This window comes from Acipenser ruthenus, chromosome 17 (assembly GCF_902713425.1).
Source record: "Acipenser ruthenus chromosome 17, fAciRut3.2 maternal haplotype, whole genome shotgun sequence".
NCBI classification, from domain to species: Eukaryota; Metazoa; Chordata; class Actinopteri; order Acipenseriformes; family Acipenseridae; genus Acipenser; species Acipenser ruthenus.
In genome coordinates this window covers 22,658,233-22,681,327 of record NC_081205.1, presented here as the reverse complement: position 1 = coordinate 22,681,327, position 23,095 = coordinate 22,658,233, and the positions used below count along the sequence as shown (strand labels likewise).

At 36.7% G+C, this 23,095-nt stretch overlaps 1 protein-coding gene across 2 annotated transcripts in view; it reads left to right on the top strand.

Annotated features, from left to right (window-relative positions):
• The window catches only part of LOC117423409 (fibronectin type III domain-containing protein 3B-like), a 234,023-nt gene that overhangs the window by 125,361 nt on the left and 85,567 nt on the right, over positions 1-23,095 (top strand). For both annotated transcript variants that reach the window (XM_058990133.1, XM_034039137.3), the window contains exons 4-6: positions 14,847-14,923; positions 20,866-21,109; positions 21,386-21,667. In XM_058990133.1, the coding sequence (XP_058846116.1) occupies positions 14,847-14,923; positions 20,866-21,109; positions 21,386-21,667 (603 nt within the window). The remainder of the gene's footprint in view (positions 1-14,846; positions 14,924-20,865; positions 21,110-21,385; positions 21,668-23,095) is intronic.

Here is a 23,095-nt window from a genome sequence, read left to right as displayed (position 1 = left end):
TAAAAAGACTACTTCACTTAAAGAGGTTCTACAGCCTGCAACAATTAAAAATTATACATGTTATTATCTGGGACTGAAGGATAACACATATTAGAAATCTTTTTAAAAACACATCTTTGAACCACTTTTTTGTTATAAGCAGACATTTTATAAATCTTTCAGCATGCTTTGTATTTTGTGGGCACACCTATTGGATACACCACAATTATGACATATTCCTGTGTTCTGGAAACCAAACATTATTGTGGGCAAATGTGTACGAAGAAATCTGAGTTAAAAGCAATGTATTTGTCTTATGAGGTAGGGAAAGGCATTAACGTTAAGGTTGCATACTTGGTTTATTATGAAGTAGTTCTAGGTAAAATATTAAGAACGCATACTTGGCAATCAAATAATACAGCCACATGGGATGCAGTCTAAGCTGAATAGTGTTTTTGTGCCACCAACCGGATAAAATGTAACATTCAATTTAAACATAGACATTGTGCGGGATCCCTTAGGCAATGATTTAATTGTGAGCATTGTATCCCTGTTGACTAATGGACAGTTGCTATTTATAGATTAATAAATAGCACATAAATCATGAGAAAGGGTTATATAACAGTCAAGTCTGAATCTTTAACCACTGGCTTACACATAAGCCCTGTCCACACTACATAACCGATCTCGAGAACCGTACTCAAAAATCTTGTAATTCATCCAGCTCAAAGCATCCACACTAAAGTACCGTTTCATGTTTAGTCAGGCTTACTGCGTACCAAAACTATTAAAATAGTCGCTTACAGTTTCAAGCAGCACAATAGACTGTGGGACATTATCCCAGCATGCACTGCATTTTATGTTTACAACCCGCCAAAAATGGAGCCCGTGCCCACGGAAGACAATGCGTTTCTTAGCATGAACGTTATGGCTTTGTTTCTTAAAAACACAGGGTACATTTTATCATAATGTGTGCGTTTTGTTTTGAACTCTGAAGTTCTCCTTGACTGATTTCATCGCTGCATATATCAATGTGCCTTGATTTCGGCATCTGATCACATCGCTCCATGATCCACCATTTTACAACAAGCCTCAGAAATGATGTACTGTACAGCAGTATTGATAGTCGTTCTCAACTCTTTCAGACGCCTGTTCTGAGTACTGTATTTATAATGTCCATGCACCAAAACATATCGGAAAGCATTTTAGGATATTGAAAGATACACAAAAAGTGTAGTTAGGTACTACAGCGTCCACACTTCTGACAAACAGCACTACCTGATGTAATCTAATTTAGAATCAGACTCAGACTCTGAGATGGTTCTTGAGTACGGTATTAAACTCTGTGTAGTGTAGACGCTACCCGTATTTAGCACTTTTAAGCTGGTTTAAAGGCAACTAATACGGTTTAAAGGCATAGTGTGGACAGGGCCTTAATCTTGTGTGTGACTATTTGGGCTTAACGGTATGTACTTGTACCACAAAATTGACCTTTTATTATAAATCACAGTAATAGAAAGATTAATAACTAACCCAGTTTAGTATAGAAGTTCAATTCATATGTGAAATCACTGAATACATGCATTGTTACTGCATGCCAGTGGTGCATTTCTTTTAGAAGGATGTCAGCAAGGGATTGAGAACTTTCACAGCAAGGTGAGAGCAGACCTGCTATGAGAGAACAGAACTCCCAGTCAGAAAGAGGAATGGAGAGGCGGGAGATGTGAAGAGAGACATATAAAGAGAATGAAAAGACTAACAGTACCTCTGGCCAGCACAAAAAACATTGGAAGCAGTTAATAAAGGCAGAGGCTTTCCACCAACATAAAACAATTGAGTTTTCTTTGTCTTTTAGATGTGTGGTCATTTTTCTACTCCCTTGTGGTGCAGATAACAAGGACTGTAACACTGCACGGACTGGAAAAGCCCCACATTCACAATTAAATACAGGGCATTCTTGTCCTTATGGACTTCTGAAAAACCTGTTTTTGTTTTTTTAAGCAGCATGCGATATCAATAGTTGACATTTTTTCACTGTTGTTTGTTGTGGATAAATAGACAGACAAGAATGTTCTGTATCATATCACAGAAAACATGCAATATAAAATTAGATTGTAGTAGCTAAATCACTATACCGCAGACTCTTGCTAATCCAAACCAGTTGGGACTGGACCCTGTTAGAGTATTGATCCTAATCTGTACTATACTAAAAATGTCTTGTTGTCCCAGCATGCCTCACGTGGTAAAAGCACGGCCACGGGGCGTTCAGGGTGCGTTGTACAGTCAGGTGAGCCAGGTTTGCCTCCTGGCTTTGCGAAGTTGAAGGATTTTGCTGAGGATTTCAGAGGGAGCATCTTATTGGCTCTGGCGCTCCCATGGGTTAGGCAGGAAAAAACAACAAGGATTGTTTCTCCTTATTGCACTACAGCAGATCCTACTGGCCAGGCGCTTTGTGAACTGAGGTGGACACCTGCAAGGCTGGCCTTGGTCCTCCAGAGGCTGAGAGCTTGCTGGTTGGACAATGCCCACTGCACCTTCTGTTCTCCTGAGTGGTGTGGGGAAGTTCTGCAGTGGGTGAACCTAATTGGACATTTTAAAATAATAATAATAATAAAAAAACATTTAAAACAAAACAAAAATAAACATGACTGGGACAGTGAGTTCTATCTAAAAGGTCTGTCTGTAACGAAATGTTGTTGTACACCAAGTTATGGCTGCTATGGGGGTCTATTCAATTGATATAAATGCTGCTACTGAGAATTAAAATATATGCCTAACAATACACCTGAGTCTGTTTAGTGCCGTCTAGTCTCAAAATATGTAAAACTCAAGTGAGAGTATTGTGATTTAAACTGAATAGACGACAGACTATTTTGAGCCTTGGCAAAATGATGTAACAAAAGAAACATTTTCATATTTTGTCATGAGTTTTTATGTTAGTGTTTTGCTTGCCTGCACAACTAAAATCCCCAATGATGACTTGTCATTTAATATTCTTAGTAAGAATGAAATGCATATTGTCGGGAATCCGCTGTATGATTGTTACAGTGAACTGCCTCGGTTTTGACAGCACCCACTGGCATGTGTCGAGATTATATGATATTTGATAAGATAATTTGTGTTGATTGCAGCCATTAGGTTTGTACACAACAGTTTAAAGTTCCATACAAAATTCTGTACATAATTAAGCAACTGAACAAATATCAGGCATGCTTTGAAAAGATCTACTGTAGCAATTAAAAAATACATTGTAGCACATTCATTTAAAATGCATTTTTAAGGCTCATTACCAAACGCCTTTGAATTTAGGCTGGGTGAGAAATCATTACGTGGAACAGCCCACATCTGGTGAACGTTTGCCAGACAGCCTCATCCAGGGAAAGAGATATTTACAATTATAGTCAATGTCAGTTTTATTACAAAATTGTATGCACAATGATTTCCTCAAATGAACCAACTTTACTCTATAGGCTTCAGCAGCACTGACCTTTACAAACAAATATACATAGGGAGTTTTACAACCAAGTACTACACAACCTTATTGAAGAGTATACTACTTCTTAAAAGATTGTATTCGTTTGGAATGGGTTGTGGGGTCATATGCCAGGACAGTGTGCACCTTTTCTATGATCATGCTCACTCTATTCAATCTGTTTTATGCTGTCATGGCTGTTGTAAGGCAATGGGATACACAACAGCCAAAGAAATAATTTTGAAAACTGAAGATGTAAACCTTTTTTAATGCTGGACTATAGAATCTCAAAGTAGTAAACCTCTCAAAGTTAGGAGCTAACCAGTCATTCTTTTGTTTCAATTAATTTTTTTATCTAGTCATGTTATTAATTGAAACATAGGGCAAATTGATTTATGCAAGATAATTTAAAGCTAAAATGCAGGATGTCTTGGCTGATTAAAGCATTATGTTGCATCAGTGAGTGTGAATAGGACAGGATCACAGTTCAGTAATTTGCTTTGCATGTAGACAACCATTTTCAAATCAGCGGATTACTAATATGCAGACATCTGGCTTACTGGTACTATGGGAATGCCTTCTTTTTCTTTACTAAGATAACTTCCAGTGACATTATTGTAAGAGGCTGCCAGCACTTTTGGAAGAGAAAGCAAAAACAAAAAAAAAGACTAGATTATTATTATTATTATTATTATTATTATTATTATTATTATTATTATTATTATTTATTTCTTAGCAGACGCCCTTATCCAGGGCGACTTACAATCGTAAGCGAATACATTTCAATTAGATGTAATGGCAAAGCTTCACGTTTAAATATGTCAAATGCAAAGGGACATTTACATTTATTGTATACTCTAGTCTGCAGGGTAATCTGAAGTTCAGCACTTTCAAAGTGTGAACTACTGGTTTCTTTCGTAATAGCTGTATCCTTTCCATGCTGTATTGCATGCTTGAGTGAAGTACATGAAAGGAATCAAAGTGCCAGCGCATTCCGAGAGAAGCGCATAGAAATTCCTTAAAACAAAACATTAGTGATAATTGCATAACCTGTTTATTCTTTTGGCAGTCATTTCTTTGTAGTTCACTCCATATTTTGACAGGGCACTACGGCAAAAACATATGGCATAAATATTCATGCTGAAGACATGCCAGGCTGAGTACTTATAATTTGTTCCTCATAAGTATGGGAACTCAAGGGGTTCACCATGAGGTTTTTATATATTACTTTTCATTTTGTTGTTTTGGAATTGATTTCTAAGAGAGGTGGACGTTTCTCATGCAGACAAGATACTGTATTGTTTAGGCATGTATACATAGACAAAACCTACTGTCAGTACCAGGGGCAGCAAAAAGAAATTTGACTTCAGGGAAACAAAAATATCAATTTTCAGGGGTTGTGTGAGGGAGTTTACACCGAACCCCCTTTCGTTTTGCTACTGTAGCTGACCTCAGTGTTGCTATAGTGCTGCTTACTGCTGTCATGGAGACCTTACAGTAGGTGTGTTGGCTTACAAAAGTCAGGACTGAAGATCAAGAGGTGACTTCTATTCCCGCTTAGTCATCTAGCCTCAGCAGCAGATGTTACCAAGCTACTGGACCCTGGAGAGCTCAGCCTGGGAACACGGGTACCTGACCAGGACAGTTAGCTGAAGCACAATAAGGGGAACTAGCCACAACTTATTTTCCTCCCTAAGCCTGGTGCAAGTCCAATTTTGAACCATGCTCACATGACTCACTCTGCATTCCAAGTGCAAGCAGCATTCTTATATACATTTGAGTTGTTTTAATGTTTTATTTTTCTTCTATGTCCAAAAGAATGCAGGCAAGGATAATCAGCCTTTCTTGTTTATTTATTTATTTTATTTGTTATTTGCTTCATAATCATGCAAGAATACTGGTGGTGTTTTATTACTAGAACATATTGCTTCTTATGAATCCACCAGTTTACAGCAGTGTGTGTGTGTGTGTGTGTGTGTATGTACACACACACATACACGGAGAGCCTGTAGCTGCTTTGAAAATTGGTGGCTGTGAAACACAAAGAGCAGCTTGTTATCATGGCCAGTCCTTTTGGGCCTTGGAGACCGAGCCTGGGAACACAGTGTCTGCTCCTCCCCAGTGTGGAGTCGCTGGAATGCTGATGTTTGCCAAGCAGAAGGCTGCTTTAACTGTCCAAACAACACCACTGTTTGCCAACTGTGAACATATTGCTGTCTCTGTGAGGCACTTGATCAAGTTCTGAATGGGGGCTCTTGTACTCTGGTGCTGGGGCTGAAAAGACAACATTTCTTAAGGCCCGGGCCTCCATAGTGCCCTCTAGGATTTCTACAGGACAGAACTTTTTTTTTTGTTGTTGTTTTGCTGAGATGAGTTGGAATGCCATACCTATGTTAAACCTTCAAGATAAAAGGGAATGAGTTGCTAATGGATTTATCAGCCTCACAAATGCCATCAAGGGACATTCCTTTGAAGATTAGACTTCCTCGGCTTTTAACTCTAAGGAATTTGATGGCAATTTGTCTTACATCAACCCCTGACTTCCCCTTACAAAAAAGGATTATCCTGTATAGGAAGGGATAATATTGTGGTGTATGTCTCCTACAGCAACACAAAGAGTCTTGTAGTAATCATAATATGATTTTTTATTTTTTTGCACGTGTAATTACTTTTTAGATCTTAGCTTTATTATCGAGGGCCTACACTAATTCCACAAGAGAGTATATAAGGATTTTTTTTGTCCTGCTTTATTTGTAACAGATATCCCTACAAATCTCATAACTACTATTATTTGTGGTCTCTGCTCACTAAATCACAACAAAATGTGTTAACAGTCCAGTTTGTATACATTTGACCAAGGTAGCTGTGCTGTTTTTCCAAATGGTTTTTGTTACACTATAGAGAGGATATTTTCTTAAATAAAAAGGGAGGGAACCTTTTAAAATGCAGTGAATATATTTAAACAGTCAGGCAGTACCTTAGCTGATTTACTGAGTTTTTCAAATCAAAACATAGGCTTTCAGAAAAGCCTGGGAGAAAGCTCCAGGCTCACAGGATGTGTGAGGTGATCCTGCCTGGTGAAGATGCCATCTGCGGGGATTGTGACGACACTGTCTAACCCCATTTTGTGAGCTTAATAAAAGTTGTATAGTTGTTGAGGCATTTCAGGCAACTGAAGGTCAGTGCTAATACCCCTGATCCCTTGCACAACTAGTAAAAGCTTGACAGCAGTTCAAAAAAATTGCACTCGACATTTTTGAAAAGCATTCCTTTCAGCTTTCTGACACAAAGAAAAGGGGAGCGAAAAATGAAACATATTTTGCTTGATACATAGTGAATGAAGTGTAAAAAAGAAATTAAAATGGCATTTGAATCTACATTTGTTTTAACATTGTGTATTATTATGGATTGCAGTGTTGTCTGGGAAATAATTCTTTCCACATTTTTTTTTTTTTTTTTTGTAAATTGCATAATTATTATTAGGATGTTTTTTACAGTGTACTCGGATTTAATGTGTTGTAATACATATACAATATTGTTAACCAAAAAGGTCTGAGTCAATGAGAAGGCACAATTACTTTTTGTAACCAATTAGTGATTCTTCGCACAATAACAAGAAATCTGATGCTGTTATTACCATTCATTTTTATTCTTAACAACTAGGCTCCTATGTTGCCTCATTCTGTTAAAAATTGTCTAAATACACACAGAAAATCCACCCACATGCACCCACACACAGTCAGCATTGCTCAATACATTGTGTTTGTAGTTCTTCTGTAGGCTAATGCATGAATTTAATCAGTAATGTTGAGCTAAAGACACAACATGTTTGTTTGGCGTTCTCTGATATTTGTGCAGGTAAGATGTGTAAACAATGGTTCCGGTAAACATTTTACCTTGAAAATGATCTTTAATTCCTTAAATAAATATTAAACTTTATTCGTCCCTTTGACCGCAGAAGGGGAGTTGTTGCTGCAGTGAAATAATTGGGCAAGTGGTTGTCAGCGTCTGCACAATATTATTTTTACTCTCATCAATGCTATAATTTAGCTTAAAGCTTTTTATGCATATAATTTGGATAAGATCACATTTCTGATATTTACAGATATCAAACGTGTTCCGCTTTGAAAAGTTGGAACAGAGTTGTACTGGACACCCAAAAAACAAAAAACATACAAAAGGTACTGACAAGGTTACTCGTAGTTATTCCAAGTATTGTTAATCTGGCTTCAAATGGTCTTGTTTATGTTACGCTTTTCTGCAAGATGTTTTCATAATGCAGTGTGTTATGGGATATGCATGCATATGCTATTAATAAGTTAACCTATTTTTGTTGTTAATTTCACAACCCCTATAGTGCTTGAGGTGAGATGTTCAGTTTGGAATGATTTGATTTTATTGACTTAACCAGACATTAAACAGAAATGTTTCTGGGGTAATGAATTTGATGAGTGAGGCGACTAATAATCTCTAGCAAGGAGCAAACTGCTGGAGTGCCAGCCAAGGAATGTTTGGTCAGTGTTATATTTGAAGTATTTTTCAGTCTGAGAGTGTGCTGGTGTAGCTGCAGTTGTGCATCCCTGTGCATCCCTGGTGTACCGCACACATCCATAAGTAGTACATAATTTCATTATTTCTATGGTATTCTCCCATATGATTCAATTGAAAACTGACTAGCTAACGTCGTCAATTTGTTTTTACAGAAATTGCACTACAGTAGGATAGTCTTACAGTATACACGTTCCTTGGCGACCTCTTGTGTTGTGTTTAGGAGTGCTTACAATCCTCTGTTTAACCATCTGAATGTCATATTGTGTACACTGGTGTGTAAATGAAGATGTCCCTTACACAAACTGAAACAGAAATACTGAATGCAGTTGAGTGTGACAGTCATACTGATAGCTCTAATTACCCAGCAACTGAGATAAAGTGTAGGTGCCCATGCTGTACGCAGGTTACATATATCAATAAAATGACATCGCCAATTAAGATGAAGTTAATGGAGGGTATAAAGAGGCAACTGTCTCTTTTTTTACATGCGCAAAACAGTGGGTGTGTCTTGGTGATTTACTTTTCCAAGACACTGATACATTTTGCAGGGGATCTATGTTACTGACATACTTGTTTTGTAATTCCAGAGATCGAGGCAATTACAATGTGGAATGCAGTACCAGTGGGTATGCTTTATTGTATATTATGGTAGAGGTCTGTAGGGGAAGAAAATCACAAAACAGCAAGGTGCTCCCTTGTAAAATGACAACGGTACTGTATGAAGGTAATTTACAACAGCATAAGAACATAAGAAAAGTTTGAGAACGAGAAAAGGCCTATCAAGGGGGGGTGGGGTGGGGGGGGATTAATTTAAAAGCACAGAATGTAGTCTTTTTTTAATGTTCCCAGTGTTTTTTATCCTACTATTTCCCCAGGTAAGTTACAGGTATGTTTTACATGCATAGCTGATGTTCAGATAAATCGTAATTGTGATGGCACTGCATATTCCTTCTAGGACCAAAATAATAAGATGAACTGTTGCATCTGTAGGCTGTCTGCATGCATTCATGTTTCTGTGCAAACCTGATCTGAATCCTATTATCCCTCTAGGTCTCTGCACGAGCTAAAAAAAAAAAAAAAGTGGAAAATGTGCTGAGTCTTTTGGCTGTTTCTCAACAGCTCTCATCAGATTTCCTAATTATATGAAGAAACACTCCCTGAAACCAGACACATCAGGATTGTTTTTTATTTCTTCTTAATTATATAAAGCTACAGAGGTTGATCAAGTTTGAGTCTGCTTTCTGGTGTGTCTACTGAATGCTTTCATTAAAGGTGTGTGTTGTATAAGTGTTATGCAACAAAAGAAAATAACGTGTTTACACACAATGGATCCAGAAAGCTCCATTTAATGACAATCCTGGCATGTATATTAAAAAAATAAATAAACACAACCCCTATTTACCTGTGTAAATAATGCTATGCATTTTAAAATGAACCATGCTCCAAACAACACATCAAAACATTGTGAAATATTGAACAGTAACCAAGTGAAGAACCCTTATACAGTATAGTACACATCCAGCAGTGTTATTGCAAGTGTTTAGAATTATTTGCCCAAACCCCTACATATACGCAATGGCTTCCGATATTTGCTTTGCTAGTCTAACTGGCCATAAATCAGCTTAAGGTCTGTATAGATCTTGTGAGACACTCTTCCATTGCTTCCTGCCACCATAATGAAATTACCACTGGTGAAAGCTTATTCACAAATGGCAATGCCAGTACTCTCAGTAATTATTTAGAACACCACCCCCCCCTTATGCTATGTCAATGAGCCTCGTTAGAAGTTCTCTCTTTCTGAATTCTACCAGGCTTTCAAAAGCTGAAAGGGAATTAAGGATGAGCTGTACGATTCATTTGTGTACCTGAATGATTTATCATACTGTAGGCCTCCTTTAATAGAAGCTGACTGTTTCAGCCTCAAGAGAAATGAAATGTCTTTTACAGCTTGGAGATCTGCTACCGGAGCTGCAGTTGTGGAAAACCAAACAGTAAATTACTTGTGGATTTTTGCTAAAGGGAAAGATGTCTGTTTTTTTACTGTTCCTTGAATAGCTTCATTTCAAATGCCTAACCTCATACTTCGAGTCTAAGAATCAGAATGCTGTTATACGCTTATATGTACATCCTCCCTAAACAGGATGCAATACCAGATAACCAATAGTTCACCATTGCTTTGTGCTTTAGTTTTTTCAGTTTATCTTGTAGATAGGATGAAATGCTGCGTGTGGTTGATCAATGATCTTATAACCACCACATTGCCTTTGTTTAGCCGCAGATAAACCTCTGTAGCTTAATATAAAGACAGTGTTTGATATGTATTGGAAAAGAAAAACTGAAAACGGGTTTATTTTGCATACATCATTTTCTATATATAACATGCACTCTTTTACAAATAATGTGTATTATAAAACTCGTCATATGTTATATACCAGGTGTGCAGTAATTGTATTCTATATGGTATACTACAGAACCCAAGCAGCTCAATATACACAAAATAAATGCTTTTGAAAAGACATCTCAGATCTGTTGTTAATATAAAGCATTGCACTGTGTCTTGAAGCCCACATATGAAGTATTGTACACTGAAGTGAGAGGAACACTGTCTATGCTTCCCCACATCACTTCACAAAATCTGCCATGAGGAGTCTTTTCAGGAGCTGTAATTGCTGGAATGGTTCATAGGCATGGCAAATAATGATCTAAGTAGAACCAACATTGAACAGAATACAAGAAGTGTATTATAAGTAGGGCTGCAAATCTACATTTAATTGACTACACATTTAAACCCATTGTTAATCCGGTCGTTTAACTGTTAACTGCCATAAATTTAATGTTTCACTCATTTCATATTTTTTAATTTTACTTCCAATATTTTAAGTAATATTTTAACCTCTGTTTGTTATTCAAAGCACATACCACATAGATCCACTTAAAGACAAACAATGGGAAACATAAAAGCATAAAGAAGGATTGTAGGTTAGCACTAAAATGTAATCTATTTTTATAGCATAAAAAACATTCATAGTCGATTTTACGACGTACCATTTCTCCATAAGCACCATATAAAGTGTGCGTATCCAACATCGAAAAAACATTTTAAAAAATCAATATTTAAATTAAACTTAAACACAGTGCACAAGATTCCATTTGTAGTTTCACTCATATATTGTTGGCAGGAAACAAAATATGTCCAGAACACAAAACCTTTTTTTTTTTCATTAAAAATCAAAGCCGTTAGCGTCCCTCCTCTTCACAACGGCGCTTGCGCATTAACATGAAAAAATAAAAACTTAATTTCCCAGCGTCCCTCTCTTTCACGGCTGCTCGGTTCAGCTTGCTTGAATAATTATAAGTTGTGTAATTACAGATGTCCTGTTGAACACACACAATACAATATGGACAATTAAAACAGTATAAGCACTTTCTAACAGACATCGTAATCACCGTGCTTTTTAAAAATAAATAAATAGTAGCTACATGTTTTTGTTTTCTAATGTGTTACAATGTTTTACTTTGTGGCATGAATGGAGCCGTGAGGTGCCTTAATCACACAGGCTATTCACGTTACTGAAATAATGTACAGTACTAAGATTTCTGTTTTTACCATTTTAAAAAATGTAATTAGGTTTATTTAAATGAACTTATGCACACCACAGGCAAGGCTAACAACACAAAACCGTAAATCTACAGGCTTCTTCTTTTTCCATTTGGTTTGTGTTCATGTTCATTGGATTAAGAGTATTGTTTTTTGTATTGAAAATTGTATTCAATTTTTTGTATTGAAAAATAGTATTGTTAACTTTACTGTTGTGCCCATGGTTTCACTACCATAAATCTTCTCTGTGTGAACATTGGGATCTTATTGTTCAAAAGGGACTGTACTGTAATAGCAGTCTGTGTGAATAGTACTTTTTGTGTTTTAATACATATGTTAAAAATAGTCTACAATGCTGTCTAATTTTTTAAGTCCTTAAAAAGGTTTCTATTTATTTTTCATGACTGCATTTATTTATCACACTAGACCAGTGAATTATTTTCACCAATTCAACCCTTCTCGTTTTTTATACCTTACAGAATACCCTGCCTCATTTATAACCCAGCTACAGAAACTGTCCCCCCCCACTTTTGAAAATAAAATTACGTCACTGCCTGTACTGACAATTAAAGTTTCATATTTTCCCTTCAAATATGTCAAGCTTAATGCTCTACTGCCAAATGCATCATTTTTCATACAGCACTTAATTCCACGTTAATATACATATATTTAGAGTGATCGTTTAAACCCTTACAGCCCTAATTATAATGACGCCACATTTGAATGTGTGTAGGTTACAGATCAGTGTGTTACGCCAAGTACTATTACATTACTTAACCTCATATGGGGAGGGTAACCTGCAACGGATCAGAAATGACATTCCCAGATGAAGACAACCCCCACCCCCAAACACAAAAAAACCCCCAAAAAACATACTTCCGACATTCTTTACAGAACTTTGGCAAGTATGTAGTTTCCTTTTTCTTGATTCAGTCCCCTTGACATCACTTAAGATTTGTGGGGGGTCGGGAAGCCTTGTCTTCCATAGTAACATTTCTTTTATTTGTTCGTGCCAGCAGTAATACGTGATCCTTGCAGGCAAGCTCATGCTCACAGATAGAAAGGCACAGCTGTATAACTACTACAGGATTGTACTTGTTTTCAGTAGCATTGAAGCAAAGAGATGAAAGGAAGGAGCAGAAACACAAAGTACAAAAAAAGGATTTAAAATCTTTACAGATTAAAATGTATGACAAACAGCAAAAATCTGTATTGAATAAAACTTCCACCATACAAAGTGCCTGAGCAAATGCAGAACTCTGTTAGTTGTTAGGTTAGTCTAACACTGATTATCTATAGGTAATGACCCATTCTGCAGCTGTGGCAAAACGTTAGATGAATGTTCCAATGAGATCAAATCGTACCACAGCACCATTATGATTAAAAAGACACTTCAAAGTTCTGGAAGTAATATACATTATAATTAGGGCTTGAATCATTTATTTTTGGTTATTAAAAATAAACACCACTCAAACACATCAATTTTCAGTTTCTATAATACATTGAATGTACGTTTCACGGATACATATACAAAAGTTAACTTACTGTGTTGAAGTGAGGATATCCACACTAGGATTCCGGCAACGTAGAACTCTGGAGGCATTAGGAATCCGAGAATTGTGAGAAGTATCACATTTCATTTTACACCCATTACTGACCGCTTGTCTATCACAGTTCATGTTTTTATTTTTCTGCCCACCCCATCGTATGACTATAGCATACTAGTAATTAATCTCAGCATGCAAGAAGTTATTTATATTTTTTCCAAAGATTAAACATTCATAATGGTACTCCGATTTAAGGTTTGATATTTATGTAGCTATAATAGTAATGTTAATCATAAAAATAATACTAATGATTATTATTATTATTATTATTATTATTATTATTATTATTATTATTATTATTATTAGGCAGTCGTCGTACACAAGAACAACTTTACTATGTATTAGTAGAAACATAACTGTACAGCACTTTTATATTTACAGTATCACTGAATAAAACCGTAACGCCATGTCACTGGTTTGTTTGGGTTTGTGGTCGTTAAGCCCGTTGCTAAGCAAATGACTCATTGACACAAATTACCCGTATTACGTAGTAATTATTATTATTATTATTATTATTATTATTATTAATTTCTTAGCAGACGCCCTTATCCAGGGCGACTTACAATTGTTACAAGATATCACATTATTTTTACATACAATTACCCATTTATACAGTTGGGTTTTTACTGGAGCAATATAGGTAAAGTACCTTGCTCAAGGGTACAACAGCAGTGTCCCTGACCGGGGATTGAACCCACGACCCTCCAGTCAAGAGCCCAGAGCCCTAACCACTACTCCACACTGCTGTAATGATTGGTCCGTTGCAGGGTCTTTGCACACTGCCCGTCTTCTGAAAGCCATTTTCTTTTTGTAGAAAGAGAGTTGTGCATGATTGACATTATTTCAAATATGTTGCCAAAGCCCACATTGTGTCTGGTGGTTTCTATGGTTACTCCTTGACAGTTCCCTGCATATATCAGGTATCTAACGCATTGAACCAAAAAAAAAAAAAAAAAATCAAATATCGTCAATCAAATAGTAAGTCACTGTTTGTGTTTACAAGTTTGTTAAAATCTGATCAAAATTTTTTTTTTTAAAAATTAAAAAACATGGAGGAATTTGTGTTGGTTCAGTGCCAAAGAATAATATTCTTTTATATTTTACGAATGTCAAGGGACCAATATTGCTGTCCATTTCTGAAGGACTTCAGGATTTTTGTTTTTCTTGGGGGGGATCAAGTACCTATCTATCAAGTCTTTAAATCCTACTGACATAATACTTTCCACATTATTGTCCAGTAAATCCACTCACCCCCTATAGTTAGACTGAGTGTGGGATAACAGGCAGTGCTTTGCATTAACTGATATACATCTTTGGAATATAAATTGTTACAGAGGGAGGTTAAAGCCAAAATGTAGTGATCTGTAAAGCACAGCAATATATTAAGCAGCATGCATGCCTTCTACCTGTCTGGGACTCTTTTCTGCTAAACACCACCACTGATTGTGGATATATTTTTACCAACAAGGAGTTACAGCTCAGCGATAACTCCTACTAACTGGCGTGGAAGTCAAAAGTAGATATGTTACAAAAATATACTTCAATTTCGTTGGATAAAGTGAGGTTTGTTTTTGCTCAAAGCTGTGGATTGTTACTGCCTTACTGTATATTTCATGGCTGGATTTTTTTTATTTGACAGGTCCTGCTGAAGTTCCCATGATGTCACCCAATGGCTCCATTCCACCAATCCATGTGCCCCCAGGTTACATTTCACAGGTGAGCGAGGAGGGGAGAGAGGTGCCCATGATTCAGCTGTAGGTCTTCAGTAAACACTGGCTTGCACTTCAGTAATGGCCTGTAAAAATGAATGCCAGAATTTGCACAAACTGACTAACCTGCAGGTCAGCCCTTTACCTTTCGTTGTCTGTATATTGACCCCAATTAAACTGATCTAAAGCATATTTAAGTAATTAATAGGCTGCTACCTTCTTGATTCTTACACTTAACCTTGTGTTAGTTAGTATTAACTACTCCTTCCCCTTTCTAAAGGCCTATAAAATATGTAGAAAGTTTTACACAAAAAGGGTCCAGCGAATGTGCTTTTTGAAATAAATAACTATGTCTTAAATAATTATTCGGCAGATCGTAGTAGACATACAACATTTTAAAATGCTGTGCATGTGCAATCTGCAATTAAACTGGTACACTAAAACATTGTAAACATGTTGGATCATGATAGGACTAGGGCCAGTAGAAACTTTTAGAAATGATTTACTTTAAAATATACGGTAAATATAATCTGTAAACTTTAGTTCAGATGCAAAAAAAAGAAGAAAACTTCACACAGTAGCATTCAACTCAGATCAAGATACAATATTGAGAAGTGAAGATTAGATACCATTCTCAGATCTGATTGCAGCACATTCCATGAGAATCTGCCCAGTGTATGCTTGTATGTCGGGGAATAATTTGTACCCAACACTAGTAGTAGTGTCAATATTCATTTTTAAATGTACCTTTCATAGAGAGATATATTTATATCTAACATGCTTCAGGAATCATGGATTGGCACACGTTGCTATTATAATCCTTAACTCCCTTTGCCCGTCGGCATCGGCCTTTGTTTCTTTTTCATTAATCCATTCACACAAAGAATGGCGAAACCAAAACTAAAAACCTTACCTTTCTCTCTCTTATAATTCTTATTATTAAATTATCCTGCCTTACCAATTAAAGGTTATGAGACAATTAGAGGGAGAGCAGACATGGATTCATTTTTATTAGCCATACCTGGCTCACAGGATCCCTGTGAACTAAGTTTTTGTTTTAAAATGTATGCTGTGCAGGTGTGTGCCACATCGAATGGAAAGCGATGACATTTTGGGTCAACGCATTTAATTGACGCACTTCATATTGTACTAGAAGAGCCTGGGAAATCCACACAGTCATTGTACTCTATAGGAGAATGAAAGTCATTGTGTCCACATAAAACATGAATCATTATTTTTAGAAGCTTGTACCTGCTTTCCAGTAATATGTAAAAAGAATAAAACTGCTATTCTTGTGCAGTTTCGTGAGCCAGTATTTTCATTGCATCCTCTACAATCATACATTAAAGTGCATAAGGAGAGTTTGATTTTCGTATTTGTTCAAGAGCAAAACAAAATGTTTCTCTCAAACCAGGGTGCTTGACCGGAGCGCTGCTGCAGGCCAGGTTGTTATGGCAACACATTCTCTTACAATCGAATTATTTTTTCCATTTGTAAAGAGGACTGTAGTTCTGTATGTTCTGATGTACACTGTGGAATGGGAATTGTTTCTGCTTCTTTGTGTGATGTTTATGAAATATTCCATTTGTAATTCAATGTATTTATAGGGTTTGTTATAAGAATTCCCAGAGAGAAGTTGGCCGGTTTTCTTAAAAAAAACAAAACAAAACAATAGAAATCAAATAAAACATAACATGTACATCTTTCATATAGGAAAAGGTGAAATCTTACACAGTAATGGCAATACTGTAGGTAAGATTTGCTGGAGTTATTTTGTTAGCTTTAAGTACTTTAAGGATACTGACCTGATTTGTCATGGAGGATAAGTAAACCAAGCATGTAAACTCAATTGAATTCAGCTGTGTTCCAAATCTGAAGCCAATATCTCAAAGCATGTGGTCTCTGCAATACAAAAAATAATGCTGTGTCACAATAATTTGGCAGCCATATTAACTCAGAGGTCAATGTCACTGGGAGGTGTCTATATTACTGCAAATATGAAGTCTGTATTTCCAATGGTTTCTTAAATCTGAGATTTTGAAAGCACAGATTTGCTAACAGTGCCTGTGTTTCTGCTTCCAAATGTACACACCACTCAGGTTTGAATCTAAAAAAAAATAAAAAAATGTAGACTAAATTCAGCCTTCCCTTCCTGATTCTGATTAACTGCACATTAATCTAATCTAAGAAAAAAAATAATTTGCTTCTTACCACAGATCAGATGAGTCTGGTATACCACAACTGTAAAATTCTATTATGTGGCCAATAACAAGCTTTCACCCCTAAAAACAAAAATAATTACTTATCCCAGTAGGGTTTCTATAACCGTTGGAAAGCCAGTCTTGAGCAGAATTGTTTGTTGTCTTAAACTGTGTCCTCGGACAGATCTATCAGTACAGGCTTGATTCATGGCAGTTCCAGAACAGACTGCAAGGTTTGGTCAAGATACTCAGAATGTATACGTCTCTGAGACATGATTTCCACTGACAAGTCCCGAGGAGAAACAGTGTTTGGGAGAACCCTTTGCCAGATTTAAATGTTCTCTCTACACATATCTCAGGGAAAATGATACAGTTAGTCAGTTGCAAGTCAGCATTTGAGGTTCCAGGATGGAGATACTGTAGCCATAAATAAAATAAAAAAGAAATCTGTGTATCAGTCCTAACAGTGCCACTCTCTTTATTGAAACAAAATACGTTTTGAAGGACCAATGAAGGGAAGCCTCCAGACATGGGTTAAATTATACCTCATCATACTTGACAGCCAGCCTCCAGTAATTTAAACGTACGTATGTTACATATTTTTATTTTTATACTTCTTGAGGGCATCAGAATCTGGGTATATCTGGATGCATCTCTGTGTCCGCCCATTCGTATGCACTATATTTGTACATATATCTAGAGAATTGCTCATCATCGTGTTGAAATTTGATAATGGTATCCTTTAGATCAAGTTATTTACTCTGGCGGCAAATGGAAGCCCATGTCTGTCCATGCATGTGGATGTAGATAATTGTGATCTACAACTGTAAGATACTGCTGTATCTTATATTACATTGGATATATGTAGAGCCCCATGTTTTTCGCAAATACAAAATAGCACAAAATAAAACTAAATGCAAATATTAAATGAAAAATCATTATGAAGCAAGCATGGAATGACATTTTCAAATTGGAAGGTTTATACAAAAAATACTTTCAATAAATACTTGCAATCTTAGTTGTCAAGGCTCAGTCGTTACCATAGACACGGTTTGAAGGGAAACGGAAGCTCTGACTAGCACTTGCGCAGATGCATAATTTGGAGCGAGTCGTTTGGGAATTCAAATTGTGATGGAAGAGAAGGGATATTTGTTTCTAAAATACTGAGAAACCCCAAGCTTGTTTTGTATAATGGAGCACTGCTTCAGTGCAAAGGGATTGAAATACAATTACATTTTTTTAATGGGTAGATTGCTGTATGTGCAATTATTATGACAGCCCCACAATAGTAGGGCAGTGTAAATATATATTTTTTTATTTGATCATTGTATTTTTACAGAGGGCATGGGCAGTATTTACTGTAAATAGGCAGTTAATTAAAACGAGTGGGGGACTGTACGTTAATGTTACCGCCACTAATGAGAAATTATGGTAACTAAATTATTTTATTTTTGTATCTGTAATAAAACAAAATTTGTGAAAAATAAAATGAAAATTTATAACAGATACAAATAATTCACAAGGCTGTAGATATATGTTACTAACATACTGAACCTTGCTTCTTGGCTGCTAATATTATGAAGTTCTACGTATTGCAAGTTCTGTATATTAGTACAGCATACATCGGTCTAATAGATTGCATGCACTTAACATTGCTCTCATTGTTTCAAAATATTTACCATAAGTTAAAATGTCCCATATGTTCTTCTTAGTACATACTGTACTGTACATGCAGCTGTTTTACAAGATTCCTCTAATGGCATGACCTTTGTACTCAGCAGCAATCCATAACATACTATGATAAAAGCTGTAGGAGACCTTTTTTTTATCCCCTTTATACTGTACATTTAGCTAGAAGACTTTCAAGAGCAATAGAGAACTGATATCCTGTTGTGCCGCGTTCGACTTTGCATTCAGGTGTAGGAGCGCACTGGAGACAAGCTACTGTTCGTCTTTACATCAGTGGAAAATTGAGGAAGAGTTTACCTAATTCCTGAATTAGCTAAATCTTATTATACCACTAAATGTAATTTTAATGCCAAATGAACTAAAAAAACAGAATAAGAAAATTTAAAAAAAAAACTGTGAACCAGTATCTTCATTGAACATGCATGTTCTTTACTTAAATAACTGCTCCATGTTACCTGGTTCTGGTGTCAGGAAGCTTTCAGGTGTGACAAATACCATACAGTGCCAACTGCAAGTGGGAAGTTGTGCTTTTGCTGAGTCACATTTGGATAAACATTTGTTTAGGGGGTCTTTAAAAAGGAGAAGCACTGCAAGCTGCTGAAGAATTACTGACACTCAATTTTTACAACTACTAGTGCTCATCCCTATATCATTTAAGGAGTCCTCCGTAACTTAAATTTATGCAGATATGGAAAGGACATAGAACAGGGCAGTTTCACCCATGCTAGATTTTATTATGAGCTTGTATAGGTAACAAGCTCAGGTGTGTCTTAAACTCATAGTAAAATCAGGGATGGATCAGATTGCTATGTCTTATTTCTATCCCTGAAGAAACTTTGAGTGAATTACAGTACATATTGGAATAAACTCATGTAGACAGAAACAATTGGGCTAATGCTTCCAACAGCTATTAAAAAGGTATTGCCCCAAGCATTTATCTGCTTGACTTGTGGGTAGAAAGTGAAAAGAACATCCACTACAAGAATAATGGAAATCACAGTAACATCAACAGGGATATATGCTCATGCATTGAGTTTAAGAAAGCTTTCCTTGTGATTTTGTAACTTGTAGTTACTTGAAAGAATTAAAAACTCAAATTTGAGGTGTGTGTCTCCAATTCTCATTTAAAAAAGGCAGCACCTGCTTTACCCAGTGTTCTTGTTGAATGCTGAGATTGGGAAAAGTGATTTTGGCAAGACTTTTGTCGAGACATCTCAGCATAACTGCTGCATCAATAAACTATAGGCCGTGTGCATCAGTAATAATGAGTCATCTGTGCCTGGCACAGAGGAGCTGTCTCTCCTCTGGTACATTCCAGACCTTCTTTCAGCCTTGGCCTAATTAAAGCAGAGTGATGAAACTGCTCTTGAGTTTTTCTATTCAGGTCGAGAATGCCAACCAAGTCAGAACATGATCCAAGTCCAAGATAAGCAGAGTTGACGTTCTCATAACACAGTCTTATGCAGATTGATATTTGTGTTAAAGAAACAGGGGCTTTTGAGTTCAGACAGATGGCACAGACTGACCTTTGTTCTCCTGAGACTTACAGCTATGATTTCAAATCTTTTCCAAGCTCTAAGGTGAATACATATTTTTGAATTTGAAAAGATATGCATACAATATATTAGCTGTTTACAGACTTATAAAAGGGCCATATTCTCAAAGCTGTTTGCTCCAAATCATCATAAGACAACACCAAGTACAATTTCAAAATGGAGAAGAAACAATGTAAGACTATTTTTAAGTCCCTAAATGAAGTGCAGGAGTTCCTTTCTGGGAAAAAAAAAATATTTTGAGTAAAGAGCTTTGAGAATCAAGGCCTACTGTAAATCTTCAGCAATATATCAAAGACAGTTTAGGTAGAATATTTAAAAAAAGTATTTTGCATTTTAAATGAAACCATGGCTTGTTGGTGTTTCATCAGCACACTTTCTTAAGATAGACTAAACAATGGAATAATTGTTTGTGTAAGTTCAACATCCATGAAAAAACAGATTACACCAGCTCGCATTGCATCGTATTGAAAATGTCAGCACTAATAAAGACTTTCTCTCTGCAGGTGCTGGAAGATAACACAGGGGTACGAAGGGTTGTAGTGACACCACAGTCTCCAGAGTGCTACCCTCCCAGCTACCCTTCAGCAATCTCCCCCACACACCACATATCTCCATACCTTCCCCACCACCCCCACTTCATACCCAGCTCACACACTGCTTTCTACCCACCGGTCACCGGACCAGGAGACATGCCCCCCCAGTTCTTTCAACAGCATCACCTCCCCCCCACAATATATGGGGAGCAAGGTAAGAGAACACCAAGAGAAACTGTGGGTTCAATTACATTTATATGACCCCAAAAGGTCAAGCAAGACCATAAAATGTAAGTTTGAAGCATTAGCAATGAAAGTATCATGCAAGGGTTTTGGCGTGACTGCCGTGGCGGTTCTAGTGTTTTGGGGCACAAAAAATAATAATAATCTTGAGGCGATTTCTGCTTTTTAATTTCCATTTTGTTTTCTAAACCATAGCATTGTAAGATTCATAGCCTACAAATTCTTTGACCATTTTTTTTTTTTTAAGAAATCTTACCATTCTATGGAATGTCCAGCTACATTACCCGAGAGGATCAGTACGGCAAACCACAGCACAAGAAGATTAAAGAGAGACAGCTGGACAGGCAGAACCGACTCAACAGCCCGCCGTCGTCCATCTACAAATCCCACATAACCTCCTGTACAATGTACAACGGCTACGGCAAGAGCCATGGCGGGGCGGGGGGCAGCGGAGGAGGCAGTCCAGGCATCAAGAAAACAGAGCGCAGAGCGAGGAGCAGCCCAAGGTCCAACGAGCAAGATGTGCCAGGTAAGCTGTGAATTAGGTTATTAGCTTTTAATTTGCATTTTGCATAAAACACAAGGGAACCCCTAAAGTTTTAATCAAAACTACTTGTATATAACATCTTGTGAAGTTATTTGACAAAGTCTTTCTCAAGGTCTTCAATTGAAGAAATAAGATCACTGTTGATTTATATATTATTATTTATTATTATTTATTTCTTGGCAGACGCCCTTATCCAGGGCGACTTACAATTGTTACAAGATATCACATTATTTTATCACATTATTTTTACATACAATTGGGTTACAGTTGGGTTTTTACTGGAGCAATCTAGGTAAAGTACCTTGCTCAAGGATACAGCAGCAGTGTCCCCACCGGGGATTGAACCCACAACCCTCCGGTCAAGAGTCCAGAGCCCTAACCACTACTCCACACTGCTGCCCTATATGACTTCGGGAGCAGTTAATTCAGTCTCTGGTAATTATTTCACAGATCGAAACACAGTCTAGACAGAAAGTAACACAACTCTAAAACTAAACAGTTTTCTCTTCACTGTTGCGTAAGTAATTCCTGGAAATTATATTTCAAATCGTAGAAGGTACATTATTTGGCTCTTTCTGGTAGCACACTGCAGAGGATTGTACAGTACACACAGCCTTCCCTATTGTCCCAGTGTGCCAGTTTTCATTGTCGGGAATCCCTTTCTTTAGAAAAAGCTACGTTGTCATAGTAACTGCATACTTCCAAACAGCAGAGGTACTATCATTTTCCATATCCACAATGCACCACTTATGCTCAGGTAAGGTTCTGTTCAATAGTTGCCTACATACTTGTTGAACAACCTAATTTAGATGCAATTAAATTTAGATGGAAAATTTTTAAGTGTCATATGTCATGGCATTTAAAACCATTTTTTTTAGTTTTCGTTTTTTTAAGTTTTATTTGACATCAGACCTTTGAAAGGGCAGAGTGGTGATATTTAATACAGGGTATTTGACACAATCTCTCAGCAAGCTAATATATGATACATTATTAAAATGGGAACACCTGCACTGCAGGTGAAGCTTTGTCTTCTGTTTCAGAAATGAGGCTTGACTTTTGAAAGTTGCAGCCTCACAATACAAGAAATGTATCAATAAAATGTTACTAACTTCAAACTGCAAAAAAAAGGGACAGTTTCTATAATGTACATGTATAAATAACAGCGACGTAAACCAGGCCATTTTTTTGTTTGTTTTTTAGGGGAGGTCATTCCATGGTAACTGACTTTTATGAAAGCTAAAAGTTTACAAAGCTATTAAACTATTTCGATAAATCTTACCTAAGTGCACTTCCATGTGTTTGTCTCATATTCTGGGATGTTATGCTGTGCATGGATTGTGAGGTAAAGTCCTATTGTCTGCAACACAGGAAGTTAAAGTATAATTTAGTGGCAAAGAAAAGTGGGTTAAC